This window comes from Rhipicephalus microplus, chromosome 5, assembly GCF_043290135.1.
Source record: "Rhipicephalus microplus isolate Deutch F79 chromosome 5, USDA_Rmic, whole genome shotgun sequence".
Classification (NCBI taxonomy): domain Eukaryota; kingdom Metazoa; phylum Arthropoda; class Arachnida; order Ixodida; family Ixodidae; genus Rhipicephalus; species Rhipicephalus microplus.
In genome coordinates, this window is record NC_134704.1 from 19130392 (window position 1) to 19150837 (window position 20446).

Below are 20446 nucleotides of genomic sequence, written 5' to 3' on the forward strand. Positions count from 1 at the left end.
TTTCCCAGCTTTACCCGGCACATTAGGCAGTAGCAAGGCTAGCTGAATGGGTACCAGTAACGTCTCTTCAAATTATCAGCTGTAGTAGCAAGGCTGGCACAGTACCGTACAGTAGAACAGTTCGCAGGCAGCCAAAGGCTATACTGTTACGCTGATTAAGTCTAGTAAAATTGAAAGTATATTGCAAATTAGTTAGGTGGAATTTCACGAGCAATTCTGCAGAACGCATTCTCAGAATTCTGAAGAACTCTTTGCAGGATTCCTAGTCTGCAAACAGACTAGGAATCCTGCAAAGATGGCGTTGTCGATTGCTAGCTTCCTTGTTAGCTCAGCTGGTAGAGCGACTACCCGGAAAAGCGTTGGTTCTGGGCTCAATTCCCGAAGCAGGACGGCTTTTTCAGCCACTAAAAAAATGTTCCGTTCCGAGAAATCTGAATGAAATTCAATGTGGCTTTGTGCTATAAGAGCGTGCACATGGTTGTCATTTTTTGTCCATAACAACTGACAGTGTCACCGAAATAGGTCGCTCTTGTAAGCCACCCCTGTTGGGCATAAGGGTTCGGCTCGACCAACTTCGCATTTCACGTCAAATTAAGGCAGCAACACTCACGGGGTACCTTATTCGATCACCTATGGCGACTCGAAGGTGAGAGACATGTTGTTTTTCCTTCTCATTTGATGCGTTGACCCAATTCCACCACCTTTGAAGACTTTCTGCCCCTCAACTCATTTCGTATGTCATCCGTCATCGGCACATGTTTGACGATATGGCCCACCAAGCAACGTCACGTTACGTAATGTCTTGGTGACGTCATAAATTCTGACGTTCTGCGGGGGCATGAATACAAGAGAGCGAAGTTGGGCTTTTTGGCGACGTATAACTGTTCACGTAACCCAGAAATTTGACACCGGACAAGGAAAGGAGGCCACTGGTTCAGCGCAGCGGCTTGGGAGTCTTCCAAGCGTTGCAAGCTTCACTCCAACGTCGTAGCACCGCCCACTTGTACCCACTAGAAACCGGTCGGTGGCCGACTGGCACTGGGGATCAAACCCAGTACCTCCCGTATTGGAAGCTGACGCCCAAGCGTTTCGCCACCGCTGCTGCATAAAGGACAAATTACTAGCGCTCATTCTCGTCCCTTGTCTCGAGCTCAATTCCTGCGCAGCGTCAACAATTTAGTCATGATAACGTCACACGGTGACGTCATCACATGATGCGCTTTTTGCATCCCTCGTGTTAACGCCAGTGCCACCAACGGCCAATTTTAGCGTTCAATGAGGCATGTAAACCTTTTTTTTTTTCTGTTGAAGCGCACAGCAAATCTTTCCTTTGAAAAAAAAAAAGCGCATGCTCTCGTGAGAGAAGCATAGCGATAAGAACCCGACAATAGTTTGCAGCTTCCGGGTGTGCTATCTAATCTTCACAAACGCGCACCGGCCGTCGATGCGCTTCGTGAATGTATATGGTTGGATAAGAGTGGAGACACCTACGTTCGGCGATAAGTTAAAAGAGCTGCACTTACGTAAATGCGACGGCGTAAGTTGTGTGGCCTCACGCGTCTGAGGCGCAAGCTCTCATTGGCTGAGTGCCCTGAGCATTCGCTGGTTTTTCAATCAGATTTGCCAGAGATGAAATTTTTGAAGACCATTCTCGAGAAATAAAACGGAAAAAAGAACACAACAAAGCATGCAATGAAATTGATGATTTGCTGCTGATAACAATATAAAGTAGAACTTTATGCAGGAAACTTGTATGTCCGCGTACTTAGATTTAAGTGCGCGTTAAAACCTCAAGGCCAAGATTTCCGGAGCCCTCAACTACGACATCCTTCATAGTCTTATCGCAGTTTGTGGACGTTGAGCCTCAATAACTACTGTTAAACTGCTGCATGAAAAGCACGTTCGATCCACGTGTTTTGATCGATAACTATATAACGCACACATTTCAATGACGTTTGCGTTTTTTACTACAGTCCGAAAAGGTGCACGATAGCGAAGAGTGTGTGGCGACACAATCAGCGCAGATTTCCACGTAGCCTTCTCCTCGCTGTCATTTACCTCGGCGTGACATGGCTTCACGCTGCAATTCCGATAAGCCACAGCTAACCCGAGGCATACGCACGTCATCGGCGGTGGCTACAAAACCAGGCTGAACGCTCGCAAGATCGTTTTTGTTCCGCTACCTCAGACGAGCTTTGCGTCAGAATGTTCGCCCGATGCTGCGCATGCTCCGATAGTTGAAAAAAAAAAACAGTTGTGTAATCATGTTGGAATCTGTCCTTCCGTCGACGCGGCCTCCAACATCTGGTGACCCGGAATCCGAACACATCGCACCGCCATCAAGCACGTCGATGTTAGAGCCCACCGACGTCCCCAGTCAGCTGCGGCGCACCCTATAACCGCCCTCTGCCAGATCCACGCAGCCAACCATTGCAAGCCTATATACACCTTTCGTCTTCAATGAGATATAGCAACGTGCACGCTTGTTTTTTTTTTCTACGTGACGACATGGTCCGCAGACTTTTCCCGCCACCCCACAGTGGACCATACCTGCCTGGTCGTTCAACGCAGCGGTGAAAAACTTTACTCTGCGCGAGAATGGCAACGACGTCCATGTTTCTATACTGACAGGTTGAAGCCGTCACACGTCACCATGACATCACTTCCGACGAATTGGGAAATGCCAGTCCTTCCACGGGCATCTGTCAACAACCGCCGCCATCGTCGCAACCCCTTTTTGTTGCAACACGCTATATGGACGTGAGGTGTACGCTTGCCAGACTTTTAAAACCGCGGATGGCTCTCCAATCTGCGGAGGGGAGTTTTGTGGCCACCCAATTTGCGCAGCATTCCACGCAGCCTCCTCCTCATCGCTATCATTTAGCTCGGCATGACATGGTTGCACGCTGCACTTAATTCCAATAAGCCACAGCGCATATGCACGCAAGGGCATCACCCGAAGAATACGTGAGCAGCGGTGACTAGGCTGCAATCTCGCAAGATCATTGCTCCGCTACTTCAAACGAGCGTAACGTCAGAATGCATGCTCCATGCTGCTACACATAGTTAAAAAAAACAGGATGCATCCTTCCGTCGTCATGGCATCCCACAAGCATGTTAAAAATAAACTTAGTTGTTTAACGTCCCAAATGCACTATGTTGTTACGAGAGCTAGACGCCATAGTAGAGCGCTTCGGAAATATCTACACCTGAGGTTTTTTTTTAACGTGCACCTAGATCTAAATACACGTGCTTCGAACATTCTCGTTTCCACTGAAAATTCAGCCGCCGTGGCCGGGATTCAACTCCGCAGGGCAGCCTGCGTGAAGCGCATCTGCAGTCATGTTTCAAATGAGTTTGAAGAGCAAGAGCCACAATGTGCTAACGAGGTATACATCGTAGTGGAAACTTTCAAAGTCATTTCGGCCATCTGCAGTTCCTTAACACGCTCGCAAATCTGCATACGCGGGTGCCGCCAGGCTGGATCGGTGGGTTTTCACTAACGTTCACTCATTGAGTCGCATCAAGTGCAGCGCCAGTGAGTTAGAAATGGTATACGTTAAGGATACAATTAAAAAAATTACGTGACTAGCAGGTTATAAGTGCTCACTTGATGAGCTTAAATGAGTACAATTAAGTTCGCACCACAGGTCAGTAATAACGGCGTTATTATACGTACCATTAATAAACCCTAGGCGCTGGATCCGAGAACGTAAGCGGATGCAAGCTCCTGTAAGCGCAAACGGATGCCAGCTTCTGTAAGCGCAACTGAAACGATAGCACGACAAGGGAACAAAGGAACGACGCAACTTTCATCTGAGACTTTCCGCCGCATTCACAAACGCTCCTTCACTCAAGAACTCTCCTCGACTTGAAAAAGCCGATTGGAGCGCCGTCTCTTGGCAAACCAGGTCACTACATATCGGCAATATTCTGCAGCGATTATTGAGAAGCGCAGCTCCATTTCCGTCGAGCAGCGGCGCAGTGCTCAACCCAGTCAAGTGAAGGGTGGAATTCCGAGTCGAAGAGCGTTTCTGAATACGGGGGTTTGATTCGAGCCAACACCGAAAATATAGTTACGGCATCGCGAAGTGAAGGAACACCACAAAAACTTGAAAGACATACTATCGCCAGAGAAGCATCCACTCAATTAAATGTGTATTGGTAACATGCATCAGCTAAAATGACAAGAATTTTTTATCGACACACTACATCCACAGGTTTATCCCGGCTGCGCCGGCTGCATTTCCGATGAAGGCGGAAATGTTGCAGGCCCGTGCCCTCAGATTTGGGTGCACGTGAAAGAACCTCAGGTGGTCGAAATTTCCGGAGCCCTCCACTACGGCGTCTCCCATAATGATATGGTGGTTTCGGGACGTTAAACCCCACATATCAATCAATACCTCCACGGGTTACGTAAACACGTGGAATGAATAGCATAGATTGTGTTGCGACATGTGCAGATGATAAAAACCGTAGCTCACTTTGAGCGGAATAGACGAGCGCTAGCCACAACGAAATAGTCCCTCTTCGCCTTAGCAGTGCCACAATCAAACCAGAATATTGTCAAGTCCCGACAGAGCACTTTATTAAAATGTGGCTGGCAGCTACAGTCGTGGAAAACCTGCCGTTTACAAGATGGCAATAGCACGTCACGTGATCGAATGAAGGATGAAATGCTGGGGCAAATGCCCTTCACTAGACTCATACCAAAGAGTTTTTCTTTACGACATCTTCAGAGGAAAGTGCGGCGCTGCAATCAATCCAACGTCATGGCTTTGTTTATTGTTGCACTTTGAAGTTTGTTCCAAACAAAAAAACGGCTCGTAGTGAACCACGTGAGCTGATTTCAACTGGTGAGCCTAAAACGATCAAAGTGGCGAATCGGGACTGCTGAGTATTTGCTATTCCACCTTTATATAAAGCAGCTGCATGCCAAACGAAACCAACAGAACGAAGCTTAGACAAATACACGTTCTACCCATCAATTCCATGCCGGCTTAAGCGTCACGCTTCGCAGCTCTCTTAAAGATTAGTGGCAGATTTAAATTTTTTTGCGTAGTAATGGCCTATTGAATAGGCTATAGCACCCACGCTAACTTTTCCTTTTTCCTTTTCTTGTTCGGGCGTCTATTTCACTCTTAGCTTTCTTTCCCATCTTTATTCCCCATTCTCCCTTCCCTTAGTGCAGGGTAGCAAATTGGATGCTCCAATTTCTGGTTAACCTCCCAGCCTTTACCTCATTTTATTCTCTCTCTCTCTTTCTAGTGCAATAGCAGGAAACTCTATGGGCCAGGGGTGAAGTCAGAATTTTTTTCCGGGGGCGGGAGAAGGGGGGGGGGGTTCAAACACATTTCATATACGAGTACGTTCGTGCTTGCGTTTGTATGTGTGTGTATATGTGTTTATGCATGTGTTTGTATGTAAATGCATGTATATGTGTTTGAGTGTATGTGTTTGTATGTGTGAGTGTATACGCATGCAAAATAAAAAAAATCGGGGGGGGGGGGTCTCAACCACTCTTGGCTACACCCCTGCTATTGGACATACAAGTAAAGCAACAATATCAAGAAAAATAAAATAACACGCTACCTCATATCCTATCGCCAAGTCACATGCTTTTCAAACGCCTGTTTCTATAGTGAAATGAACAAATATTCAAGACTCAAATTTAAAATGATTACGGTAAGACTAACGATTGTCGGTCTCCATTTGTCTTAGATGTTTGACACCAATGGACAATGCGAAACTTATTGCACTGCATAATGCAGCTCACTATCAACAATTGGGAACAATGCTGTATTCACTACAGGCCTCTTGGCCACGCTGAAGCACCATGCACATCAAGTATGAGTGACGCAAACATCACAATGCTGATAAACTGTTGATGAGCGCGTATATCGCCTCAGTCTTACGCACTACTGCGGGATGCTTATGTGATGACGTCCGTGACGGCTTAGTCTGTTGCATCAAGGTCGCGAAGAGCTTGGAAACGTACACGATTATGATAAGCGAAAGCTTAACACGTATGTAAAGCAACAAAGCCAGATAGTGAAGATCTCACGAGTAAAAGTGTCCTCTCGGACAGTCATAGCATCCAAAAGAAAATGAAATACCAAAACAACACTAGTCATTGTTTTTAAACTTCAGTTATGGCGATCTAAGACTGAACGGCTGTTAAACATTTATAGCTCCACACGGACCGCTCCAACATTGCCTGCTGAAGCTGTACAGGCGAGTAGGCGTATATAATGTGCAGTTGGTTTTATCAAACACCAGAAGCAGACGTCATGGCAATATGAGTCGCGTTGTTCTTTTTAGGTCAGTCGGAAGTATCAACATTTCAGCTCAGCCAAGCATCACGACAAAAATTGGGCCGTCTCCCGCGAAAGGGAACCATGCGTAGATGCGATCAAGCAGCGAGCACAAACGCTTACACTGGCGGTGACGTTGAGCTGGCGCTCATCAAGCGAAAATCAAGTAGAGACGCCGTTGATTGAATTCCCAACGTGCGATCCAGTGCATACACGGGGTGGGCAGTGAACGTTTTTTGTTTTTGCTAGCAGGCGCTGTTTGTCGGCCTTGCTAGTCGGGAGAGGGGATGGGGAGCGACAGCTTTGCGGATGTCTTCTAAAGCCGGCACAAGACGCGAGACGTGAGCCTGAGCAGTGGGCATGTACGGAGGGACAGCGTTACACAGGCTAGTCAAAGAGCTGCTTCGCATCTAAAAATTCGCAAAGCCGTGGATCTGAGCGGCTCCATCATCACCGAATAGCAGGGCAGCGGTGCTGTGCGATGCGGTGTCGATGGTTATCTTGACTTGCCAAGCCCGAGTGACAGCTCTTAACTGCCAGGAATGTTATGCACAGTTCATAATGTCAGAATTTCATACCAAGACGGCACTCACGTCATTGTTGGACGGAGAATGCAATTGTAGCGTAGATGATTTGTTCCCGTAAGCCTGTGGTACATATCCAGAATTAAAAGCAAGCTGTCATGAAGCAACAATGATTGGCAAAACATGTGGAACAGACACCGTCACTGCTTAATTGTCAGTTCAAAAAAACAGAGTGCTTCTCGCTGAAAGTATTAGCATTCGGTTCAATTTTATTCTTTCTTTATCATCAAAGTGGCCACTTGATTAAGTTGATGACGTGGGTGGAGCGAGGTTCTGACCAATGACGAAGCGTGAGAAGGAACAGCACTGAAGTGAAATCGTTATATTGCACTGGCGTAGGTTGTGTTTCTCAATTAAAATACCTCAACAGCACTCCTAAGTGAAAAAAATGGCGTACAGAAAAGTATACCAACGAAGCGTTTAGGTTCAAAAACTTACGGAAGGGGTCCTCGTAGAGCGACAGGCTCACACTAGCGCCAAGGAAACCCAGTGCAGGTCCTATGGATCTCAGAGAGAAGCTTGCCCCTGCAAGAAGATAAACCAATCATTATGGCCTGAACAGGGTGCGATCGCCCTGTTATACAAGCGACAGTGTTATCAACAACTACGTTCCTTATTTTGTTCAACCTACACGTTACCTCTTTCTTTTCTTAATAAATTAATGCATTATACAAAATATTACACATGATTTAGCAGAAACGCGTGCTCTTTTGAATAGTACTACTTAATCAGTAACACTTTCTTGTCTTGAACACTCTATTTGTCCCACAAAGGAAAAGCACCTGAAACGAGACAGCATGTGAGCAAACTTTCGACTGCGGATTTGTTTGCGGACGCTTGTAAAAAAATGGTGTAAAAAAGTATTGTCGAATGCAAGATCTAAACTATAGGCACGTTTCATTCAAAGCTGTTTCAGACAGTTCTAAGGAATGCAAATTTTTCACTCATGATTATTAAATTAAGGCGCTTTCGTCATTGCGAAATCAGGTGCGCTTCAGAGATTTCGATTTTACTCTGCCACATTGCGACTTCTTTTTCTTCTTTTGTTCACATTTTCTACTGCACATAATTTTAGTGCGTCTGTGTACAACAAGGACGTTGCGAGGGGTTCCAGCCAACTACTTGGACGAGGACAAAAGGGGAGACGACACACCAGTGGACTAGCAACTGAATGTTTAATAAAACTTGCTTTGCATTTTGATAGCATTTTATAGCGAATGTAATGCTCACTGATCCTGCTCACTGAGAAAAAAAAAGATTCAGTGAACCTTTTTTTTTTTCATTTACTACCTCTTTCTTATTTTTTTCTGTTGGAAAAAGAAAAATGCGGTCGTCATACCACATGTACGTGGCATGACCCACAAATTAAAGGAAATAGCCGAGAAAGAAGGTATCACGGTCTTATGTTCTGCCACGAACAAGGCTTATTTGATATGTGTGCAAGTAAATTATATTCGTATAAGAAAACAATGGAACATATATCACAAAGAAAAATACGACAAGCGCTTGACCGAGACAATTTACAATATTCCATTATCACGCGGCCACAGATACATAAGACAAAAGGGCAGATGCTTCAATCATAGTACAAGAGAGCGTTTGGCATCATTAGAAAGAACCGCTGCTGGACTTATCGTGGTCCACAATGGCCGATTAAAGTGCGCAGTCATACTGCATGACATCCAGGTTTTAGCAAAAAGCAAAGACAAGCTAACGCGCTAAATCAGAAGCCATGGCCATCGACGAAAGTGGGCAATCATGCATCAGCAAGACCTCCATACTACTAACAGAAAATTTCATGCACAGAAACAACCAAATGCTATGAAAACGCAATGTAAGTTTCAAGAAACGATCAGTTGTTCGTTTACCGGTGTGTCGTCTTCGTTTCCGTCCTCATCCAAGTAGTTAGCTGGAGGCTGTCGATATGTGCAACGAGCTCCGGCAAGCCCAGTTCATTGATTTGTGGGGTTTGACGTCCCAAAGCCACCATATGATTATGAGAGACGCCGTAGTGGAGGGCTCCGGAAATGTTTACCACCTGGGGTTCTTTAACGTGCACCCAAATCTGAGCACACGGGCCTACAACATATCCACCTCCATCGGAAATGCAGCCGTCGTAGGCGGGATTCGATCCCGCGACCTGCGGGTCAGCAGCCGAGTACCTTAGCCACTAGACCACCACGGCGAGGCCAAGCCCAGTTCAAAACAAGGATCTGAAAGCTTGCGCGTTTATATGAACGTCTGGTTTCACATGGTCATCGTTTCTGTAAAAAGTAAGTTAAGTGCTGTAAGACCCAAATTAACAGTGAAAGAAGTCAAGGAAACTAAGATACCGATATATAAAAACTTGAATGTGCCCAATATTTACTGGTTACAGCTTTCTCTCTTAGCGCTTACAACTGAGGTGAGCGAGCGTACATAGCTTGCGATAATTTCGCAACATCTGTAATAACATGGCGCGTTCATGCACAAACGATCCGAGTTACGCGAATAAAAGTGCTTTCCTCTATAGTGCAGTGTTCGTAGCATATGTATTCATACGACGCAAAGCAATATACATTTGATATCCTTGCCAGTCTCATCCCGTATAAAGTGCATGTTAGAGGTACCTGACCGAGCAGGATGATACTGCATCTCACTCTACGCATGTATTTAGCTTTCATTTCTCACTTATAGAGCTGTAAGGCAGGCAATAAAAGAACATTGCACCTTAAAATGCGGGGGAATAAAAACAGCTGATGGCTGGGTAGCTGCAGATAGTGTAAGGCAATGAAGGGATATAGTTTCCTCGGTGTACTTGGGTTTGTTCTTTGATTTGTCGCTAACCAACACATCGTTTTGCTGTCATGCGACAGCGAATAATGACAACAGTGAAGATTTTGGGAGCATTAAGGGCCAAGACTGCGATATGATTACGAGGAATGTCATGGTAAAGGGCTCGGAAAATTCAGACAATCTGGTGTTCTTTTATGTGCACTGACATAGCACAGTGAGCAGGCCTCTACAGCATTTCGGCTGCATGTACATGCGACCGCCACCACCAAGCATCGAGTCTGCGACGTTCGGGCCTGTGGCCGAGCACAGCAACCACTACGTCACCACGGCGGACCGCGAATGCGATAAAGACACCAAAGAATGTAAACAAGCGGCTACTTCTCGGAGATGAAGATTTTGCGTAAGTAAACATATAAATGAAACAGGCTTCTAAAAAGACGTGACATCTGCTAAAATGTTGAGCCAGACCTAACGAACCCAGTTGTACGCTTGGAGCCAACATACGGGTCATCCTGGAGGGACTGCTGCATAAACCATGGCGCAGTGGACAGAAATATCCGATCAACTGTTCTCTACACATCCTTGCATGCAAGCGTGAAAGCAGAAAAAGAGCGCGCATATAAATCCAATCGTCCTGTTGTTGGCTGCGCAATCACTCCTTTTTTTTTCTTCCGCGGCAGCTACATGGCAAACGTAGGAAAATCAAATTATATGGATGTGAGAACACCCCCTTTCAGGCAGATGGGAAAAATAATCATGAAATGTATTTTTCCCGAAGCATATTTGAGTGTAGTTTGCAGTGATCGTCGGTCAAGTTCTTGATTTCGCGTGTTTTAGTACAGTTGAAGTATTGTTTTTGTCTTCCAAAAAGCGCGTTCCTCTCCAGAGAAAAAGAGCCCAGCTTGTTCAAGACATCCCTTTCTCGTGTTATAGACCCCAGTATCATGCACCTACGTACTACGCACAAGCACATCCACGAGGCTGTCGATGCACGCTGCCCAAAGTCCACATCTTGAAGTGTCATAAAGCTGGGCAAGATCAGCCAGCGGTCCAAATCATTTTGCTAACACCGTGTCATGCGTTGCCTCCATCCGTTTTCGTCTCGGTTTACGCTTTCACCAGTACCCACACCAACCAGTTACGGTCGATAACGCCATGCCTATTTACGTCCTGTACCCGGGCAACAGTCGCTAAACTTCTCCGGACGGTGGGTGAATAGGAAAGCATTGGCCGTCGATATCTTAGTCAAACAGGATCGAGAGCCGTAACAAAAGCCGTTTTGGCCCCTTTGTTTTTCCCACGACAAAACACAAGCGCCGATAACGTTCGAGAGCCACATGTTCGGTTGATCTTCCTTTATCTGTACCTTTGGAACCAAATGATTCTGATATAGCACACCTTGAAAGGTAGGCAGCAAGAACCCCGACCTATTGTCATGGTCACCTTTCAAAGGTGAGTACTGTTCGTGTGACATACATACGCTTCATTTATGGACATGTAAACTTGAGCGCGATTAGGGGCGCAGTAGGAATTAGTTATGGTGTAAGGATGTTGGAGGGAGTCTGACCCCTTTCTATATGTATGTTCGTGCGTGTTTGTATGCGTGCGCATAGAAAATGTCAAACTTTAGGGACGGGGGAAGAGGAGTTGAAAGTTGACTGTTATAAGTCACCTGCCCGGCTACGTGGCTGATGCTAATAAAAGTGGCCCACAAACGTGCTATAAGTAGCAGTAGTTACGCATTTACGTCACGTCGAACATGCTAAGCCTCTTTTGTCCAACGTCGCAGTTTGACGTAGCTCTACCACACATATTGTAAAAATCAGCACGAATGGGACGTCATGGAGTCAGCGATAGCTTGCTGAGCATTTTTATTATTGTTACTATCATCATCAAGTTGGTAATAAAGCTCCTAACTCTTGTGACGCTGTCTTTAAGAGAAAAAAAAAGCTTTCCGACGGCACTCAAGAAGCAGGTCAAACAAGACTAAAGAAACAGCGTTATCCTGAGGCAACGCCATAAACACAGTTCAAAAAGTATGATCTGGTCTTACGCGAACTGTTTTTAAGGATACCGTGAGGGAAGATACATGGCTCTTCTAACATCTGCGATGCATATCGGCTAAAACAAAATTATGTAATGTTACCTCTGTGATACTTTCTATGAAAGCACACCGTAGAACCAAACAACAAGTAAATGGTTGCCTATACTCGATAACGAGGTTTACTTTTTGTGAGACGGCAGTGTTTTGATGCTGCAAATAGAAGATATGAAATGGTAACCTCCAGTCTTGCGTAACACCTCGTGTACAATAGACCCGGAAAATTAGCTACAAGAGCTATTGTTTGCGGTGTACGGCTAAAAAAACATTGTCTACGGTAGAAGTCTACGCTTGTGTTGTGCCGTGTCGTTCTCGTTACGTCAATTCTGTTACATTATAACGAGCTAAACGTTTACTCATAATTATCCACGGTTTCGCTGCAAATGCTACATGTGATTATGATTAATGTATCCGGTTGCCAACCTTACGCCTCCCCCCCCCCCTAATACACCGCCTCTGTGAATTACACAGACGGAGCGGTCACAAGGTACCCTTAATACTCAATAATATTCTATATAATATTATGCATAAATACCTGTACCATGCACCATAATCCTACGTCAGTGTGCAGCGTCATACTATCAACGGCGTTATTTTTTATTTATTAATTTTTGCATTGCGTTTATGAGATACAAGCAAGCTCGTTTACGCTGGCGAAGTTCTCAAAAGAAAAAATGCGACTGAAATGTTGTTAGAAGTGAGTCAGTCGGATACATTATGAAATGATTTTTTAAATAATTAAATCCCCATTTTAACTACTGACTTTAAAAAAATCTTCGTATTCAAATATTTTTACGGCACTGGCCAGCTTAGACCACACTGTGAAGTGTTGGTCTCCAAAAACTCACAAAAGATGAACCACGATGACGTAACAGGACTATTCGCACACTCGTCACACATCGGTGAGTGCGCGAGACGGCGGTTTAATCGCAAAAGTTTCACTCCCGGACCAACGCGGCAAGCTTTACTACGGAACTTCGTTTATCGTATAACTGTAGACCTTAGTCACAGAAATTTGAAGCCCAATTCGCTCCAATCTCATGCTTTATTGACCACACTTGGTGGTCTGAAATAGCGCAACCTCCTCGTATCCCGAATACTGAAACCAGTCGACGACCCTTGACCAGGTGCCGCGAGACGCAATAACCAGTGTGGATCTGGACGAGAAACTCTGCCCACAGTAACCACGAAGCGTTACTTCATGAGGGTGTTTACCTCGCACCGCACTGAATCTAATCAAGAAGTGCGAAACTAAGAAAAAAATTCACAGCATATCGACGGAGTGAATGATGAGGGTGGGGCGAAGCATCCATTCGCTCTTATTGCACTATGGAGCAAACATCGGGCGGACGCTTTGCCCTATTCATCCTTATGAACTCTATAGATATGCTGTCACTTTCTTATTATATCAAGTCATATATCCTATGTAATCGTCAACTATACGGAAACCACGAACGCCATCTAATTATATTATTTCCAAAGACATATACACACAACGCCTTATAGTGCGCAATTCTTAATATAGGGGTAGCTATATACATACTACATACAAACGGAGGAGAAAACGACCCATACCCTAAAGAGCTACTACCCTAAGAGAGACACTTTGGCAGCAGCAGCGGATCTGCGCACAGCCTACTGAACCATTGCATATTGTTTTTACAGCGCATGTCGTCGGTGCACTGCCCCGTGTCAAGGGAAATACGGTGGTCATCGTGGGAGTGACTGCTGACCTTTCAAATAGCCTCGACGCATCGCCCCGTATCATATCAGGGCACGGCTGTGATCATCGTGGTCGTGTTTTTGTTGTGCCCCGCTGTGAGCGCCACCTGGATAGCTGTTCAGCTCGGAGCATCTCCGGGTGTACTGAACCACACTTTGGCAGCAGCAGCGGATCTGCGCACAGCCTACTGAACCATTGCATATTGTTTTTACAGGTACTAAAGTTCTTCACTGCTGTTGCTGTGGGTTCTTGACGGAACGTCCCAGCTGCTTTGGAGGTTGACATCGCTTTTCATCGCTGCGTGTGCTTTTTTCAACGCGCAGCGCATGTCGTCGGTGCACTGCCCCGTGTCAAGGGAAATACGGTGGTCATCGTGGGAGTGACTGCTGACCTTTCAAATAGCCTCGACGCATCGCCCCGTATCATATCAGGGCACGGCTGTGATCATCGTGGTCGTGTTTTTGTTGTGCCCCGCTGTGAGCGCCACCTGGATAGCTGTTCAGCTCGGAGCATCTCCGGGTGTACTGAACCACACTTTGGCAGCAGCAGCGGATCTGCGCACAGCCTACTGAACCATTGCATATTGTTTTTACAGGTCAGTACTATCGTTGTTTCTTTCCTTAGTGTTCTGTTGCTTTCTGCTGCTGCTGCTGCTGCTGCCATAGTGTTTTTTGATGTCGCCAGCCGAAATGGAAAAACATTTTAAAGAGTTGAAACAAGAGTTTCGCGAAATGCGGACTGCCCTGGAGAGAGAGCTGCGTAAGGAAATACGTGATGTGAAAACAAGTCTAGACTTTTTTAATAAGCAGTTTGAAGAAATTTCGGCTCTGTGCTCGCGGCTTGAAAAAGAAAACGGTGAGCTAAAGGCTCAAAATGATGTTCTGAAGACTGATTGCAGTCAGCTGAAGCAGGTCGTTCTCAACAATGAACGTAGGACTACCGCCCTAGAACAGTACTCGCGAAACCGAAATATTGAAGTGAAAAATGTTCCTTTCGTGGAGGGTGAACGGTTGACCAGGGTCGTTCAGAAGATTGGTGAAGCTGTCGGCGAATCAGTGAAAGAAGATGACATAGAAATTTGCCATCGCGTGACTGCTAAGGATGCATCTTGCCCTCATATTGTTATGCAGTTCAACAACCGGTCTAAGCGAGACGCAGTTCTGGAAAAGGCGAAAAAGTTGCGCTTAACGACAGCTGATATTGGTTTCCCAGGAAAGACATTTGTCTACGTCAATGAACACCTATGCCCACAGTTAAAAAAACTACTGGGACAAACTGTAGCGCGCAAGAAGGAAGCCGAATGGCGATTTGCCTGGACGAAAGGCGGCAAAATTTTTGCGCGAAAGGATGAGAAGTCGAGGGTGCTTCAGATAACTACTGAGAGCGATCTCGAAAAGATTGTTTAAATTTGTTGAGCTTCATCTTTTAGCAAAAAAAAAAAAAAAAAGCTAGAAGAAAAACAGGGCAAAAAGAAAATGGCTGCAGACTGCTTAACGCCACACCAGTTGAGCCTATTGGTATCTGGTAGAAAACACCACATTTCCTACCTTCATATAAATGCGCAATCAGCCAGAAACAAGGCAGATGAGATAGCAATACTGCTTGAATCGTTTGAGTTCTCCTTTGACGTCATCATGGTTACTGAAACCTGGTATCGCCATGAATCCGACGTTCTTCGTATACCTAGCTATGCCACGTATTTCTTGAACCGCAGTGATAAATTAGGTGGTGGTGTTATGCTCCTGGTCAAAGATGTGTTTGAGTGTGAAATACTCGAGGCTTTTTCTGTGGTTACTGACGATTACGAGATTATGACTGTAAAATGTTCTTCGGGTATTTTTTCTGTGGTATACCGCCCCCCCAAATGTAACATGTGCAACTTTTTTACGTTTCTAGACACTTTCCTGTCGTGGGTCAATGAAAATGGTTACAATCTTACTATCGGGGGTGACCTAAACATTGATATGCTAACTTCCAGCCCCCAACGTCTTGAACTTTGCAATATCATGGAATCAAACGCATTTAAAAATGTTATAAAACACCCCACTCGATTTCATGCCCAATCCTGCACACTTATCGACGTCATTATAACAAATAGCACAAGTGCACCTCTTTGCTCGGGTGTCCTTAAGACACATATTAGCGACCATTTGCCTGTTTACTCAATTTTAAGTCAAAAGAAGCTTCAACTTAGGGATGCAAAGCCACCGCCTACCCCATTCCGGTACATATGTCCTAGCACAATTGATATGTTCGCTGCATATATATCCAAGATAAAATGGGACGCTGTTTTCCGTGAAACTGATGCAGACACAGCGTATAATGTTTTCATCGAACGTTTTAGTGAAGCCTACAACAAGTGCTTTCCGCTCAAAGCAAAACGCAGACCACGCAAGGCAAGAAAGCCTTGGATTACTTCGGAATGCCTTCAAGCTATAAAAGTAAAAAATGCACTTTACCAGAAATTTCTAATATCTAGAGACAAAGAAGACTTGAAGACATTTAGAAAACATAGAAATACTACAAACTCTTTATTAAGGAAAAGCAAACTTGAATATTTTAGCAACCTTTTCAGCCCTGAAAAAACCAAAACGTCCGAAGCCATCTGGAAAAAGTTAAACATGTTGCTCCACCCACACTCGGATGATAGCACATACCCGACTAAACTCATTGTAGACAACCGCGTTCTAACTGGTGATGACCTTGCTGAAGCTTTCAATAAATTCTTTACCTCTATTGGAGAGAGCTCGCACGACAATAATTTTGCGCGATTCATGGGTTCGCAAGTAGGCGAAAGTGCATTTCTATTTCCAGTGACTACACAGGAGGTTACGGCAGATTTCATGTCACTGAAGAATAGCAGGTGTTGTGACGTAGACGGCCTAGAAATCCGTCCAGTTAAGCATGTTATTCATGTCATATCTCCTATTTTAGAATACATCATTAACTTAATCTTCTCATTGGGCACGTTTCCTAGTCGTCTCCAGATAGCCAAAGTTTCTATTATTTTCAAAGGTGGTGACAAAAATAGCATGACCAATTACAGACCAATTTCTATTTTACCTGTATTTTCTAAAGTAATTGAAAAGTTGTTACATAAACGAATAGTGTCATTCTTAACCAAGCACCACATTATGACGCCTTTTCAATTTGGTTTCACAAAGCAGCGCTCAACTGAAACTGCCCTACTAATGCAAAAAGAAATCATACTCGATGCATTTGAAAAGGAAATATATACACTTGGAATTTTTGTAGATTTCTCAAAAGCATTTGACAGAATCAACCACATTACATTAATTAAAAAACTAGAACACTATGGTTTTCGGGGGAACTTTATAAGTGTCATAAAAACCTATTTGAAATACCGACAGCAAAAAGTAGATATTAATGGCTACGCATCTAGTTTTAAAAAACTGTCACATGGCGTGCCCCAAGGAAGTATTCTGGGTCCCCTGCTTTTTAATCTGTATGTGAACGACTTGACAAACATCGATAACAATACAACATTTATTATTTATGCAGATGATACCAGCTTATTTTTTAAAGACTGCGATTTGCATAAACTAGTTGACAAAGCAAATAGTGTCTTGAAACTGCTGCACATTTGGAGCATAAGAAATTCGCTAATTATAAACACCTCAAAAACAAAATCTGTGCTCTTTCGTCCAATAAATAAGCCCGTAAACTGCGATTTATCATTAGTGATTGGCTCAGAATCTATAAGGATTGAACCGATAGTGAAAACTCTGGGAGTTTTTTTCCACGAAAACATGCTATGGAAGGATCAGGCTGAGTTTGTCCATGCTAAACTTTCTCGTACTGTAGGTATCTTATCGCGCTTACGTTTTCTCTTGCCACAAAAAATTAAACTCTTACTATATAATTCGCTATTTTTATCTACATTAAGCTATTGCTATCTAGTATGGGGCACCACATCGGAAAAGAACTTAGGCCGAATATATAGATTACAGAAAAAGGCTGTGCGCATAATTACAGGTGTTCCTCGCGATGAACATTCCAAACCCATTTTCGAAGCTCTTAATTTACAACCAATGCCTGAGATATACAATACAATTTTAATGAAGCGATATCGTACTTCCTTAAAGAATCACGACTCTTTTCTTACTGATTTAGCGCGTTTGACACCCTATACCTGCCCCTATAGCACACGAGCCACCGATGACTGGAAAATTCCTTACACACGTACTAACTATGGTCGCCAGATGATGAGCTACTTACTGCCACTAACCTTAAACAGTTTCTTACAATAAACCATTTATACTGCTCCGTTCTGTAAATGTTTTTTCAACGTGTTAATAAAATGCAAATCGGCATGACCTTGAAGTACATGTTTTTGATATTGTATAATAACTGATGATCTCATGCTGCTGTTGCTGTTGCTATGTTGTCGAATGGTGCGAAAGCCTTCGTCAAGCCTTAATGGCTTTTTGCTTTCGCCCCACAGCATCACTGTTGTGACTTTTGTAATGTCTCCTGTGATGTCGGAATAAACTGAATTGAATTGAAAAGAGCTTTGCTCCTAAAATCACCAAGGAAACAACGGGATTCGAACCCAGGTCCTCTGCGTGCCAGCTCACATTCGGTGTTCTACCACTGAGCCACGCCGATGCTCGGAAATTTGTCGCAAGCTGGCCTTACAGGCAGGCTTTACGTCCGGAAAGGAATCGCATTAATATGAGTAATAAAGCAAAGGAACAGCACAGGAACAACCACGTGTCACACAATGCGAATCGCGCATCGAGTGGGTAGTCGAATACTCCAACCCACTACAAAACATTGATATTTTTCACCTTATAACTGTGGCGCATACAAACTGTGGGGGATTGTGGGGGATAACAAAAGCTTCTGGCATAATTTTTCATCGTCGTAAGCCACAGCACAAAAAATTGCACAATAATCCTTGCAAGCGCGCTGCTGCTATATACCAGGTTTCTACGAAGAATGACGAATGATGGCGTAGTGAATGCCTGCCTATACTACAAAATGATTTATGGTGTAGTGGGTACCCTGCAAGTCTGCTTGCCGCAGCTACCCGAAGAGTGCTAAAAATAAAAAAAGGCTCTGAAAGGCCGCTCTTCCAGCTTTCGCTGTGACAATGCTGCGCGTCCCACGCGGGCCTAGAAGTTTTTTATTGGGGGATTGATCTTTGAAATGTTCACTTTGATCAATTATCCACGAGACCAGTGGTCCAACACGCGAACTGCCCTCACAACATTGACGTTTATCAGCAACGTACTCTCCATGGCGCCGAGGAGATACCTGAACGTAACGTAAAGTTGAGACTGCAATGCTCACTACCAATACGCCTGCCATGCGTGCAGTGGTGCTGTAAAAACACCACACAAAGAATGGTGTCTCTCATGAGTTACCTTTGACACAGCCTGCACATCAAAGCGAACGACCCAAAGCCCACATGCATAGGACTTACCAAAGTACAGCGGAGAACTCTTTTTCTTGACGCTGTCGTCAATGTAGCTGCTCCCGGCAACATGGAGGACACTCTGACCGAAGCCGTTCAAGAAGGACGCCACAAAAAGGATTATGAACGGTAAGTAACTCTCCGTTGCCTGCGTCGAGCAGTCGTGACCTATCTTCACCGCCAATGCACCGCCGCCGCTACCGCAGAACTCTAGGCCCGCAAAGTCCGTCGGCTGTCCGCGCTCATCTTCGTCGGTGAGCAAATGGGTTATGGGCCCGAAGATGACGTAAGGCAGCGCTACGGCCAAGGAACTGCACCCGACCACCATCATGCCAAGGGTGAGAAGCTTCGGCCGGCTGATCCAGCTGGCGACGTAGCCCAGCGGAATGTCCAGGAATACGGGGCTGATGCTCTCGGCTACAAGGATGACAGCGATGGACTTCGAGGACAGGCTGAAGCGGCGCTCCAGCGTCGACAGGACTCCCATGGTGTAGGCTTTGTAGGCCGACTGACACATCGCCAGCAAATTGAGGAAGAAGAAGAGACACCGCGCTGATGCGAACGTCTGCAACCACTTGGGTCGCCATGAACCGAGACCACACTGAAAGTCCCGGACGTGCGTCCTCATCGGTCTCGTTTCAGTTTCGTCCTCGCTGGTCATGTTCACCCTGATCGTTTGCACACCACGAAGAACTACAACGAGTCTCTCAGAGTAACGAGATCATACGTTGAAATTCATTGTATATGTAGCTACGGCTACGACGTAAGAAAAGAAATCACAATTCCTAATTGAGGGCTGCAGAACCCCGGAGTGAACAAAGTTGCCGATGTTACAGGTCAGTACTTACAGATCCACTTGAACAGTGAGGTTACTTGGTAGTGTGGTCGATAGTTATGTCCAGGAAAGCTGGATAGCTCAACACACGACAGCAGCCCCGGCGGACTTGTTCTGACTTGTCAATGATGATCCAGCTTTGTCAGTCTCATGCAAGACGTAACGGTTGCGCATAAACTTACATAGGATCACGAAATCAGTCGTCGATGTTAGAAGCAGCATTTGGTCATATCACATCAGAATGCTATCGTGTAGATTAACTGCAAGAACTTCGTTGTCTGCGCAGAACCACACGAAATTACAACTGAGCTTGAGAAGGAAAGCGAGCTCAAGCCAGCTGAGACCACACGATGCACTGTGCTCTAAAGTAACTTACACATATGCCGTGAGTGAGCGTTATGTTGAAAACATTCAATCTTACTTTTCTTCCCATGCGTTAAGAATCATATTTTTGTAGAAACCGATGCAAACAGCACCGCACCCCTGGTCCAGATGTATCGATCCGTGCCACGAGATGGTACGACACAGGGACTGCGGCCGCATGTGCGGCTCTCGTAAGGCACTGCCCGTTATCGCGCACCAGTCTCGAGTGGAAGCAATGGAGGCGATAAAGAGGGTGTGCTTTTGCATGGAGAACAAAAAGGAGAGAATGTCGACGATAAGAGATGAACCCG

General features: G+C 45.0%; 1 protein-coding gene across 1 annotated transcript in view; it reads right to left on the minus strand.

Moving 5' to 3' along the window:
• The window catches only part of LOC119174924 (solute carrier organic anion transporter family member 74D-like), a 52036-nt gene extending 32062 nt beyond the window's left edge, over positions 1 to 19974 (minus strand). The window contains exons 1-2 of the mRNA XM_075894932.1: positions 18947 to 19974; positions 7337 to 7423 (exon numbers count right to left, since the gene is read on the minus strand). Of these exons, the coding sequence (XP_075751047.1) occupies positions 7337 to 7423; positions 18947 to 19598 (739 nt within the window). The 5' untranslated portion in view covers positions 19599 to 19974. The remainder of the gene's footprint in view (positions 1 to 7336; positions 7424 to 18946) is intronic.
• Positions 19975 to 20446: the final 472 nt, after the last annotated feature.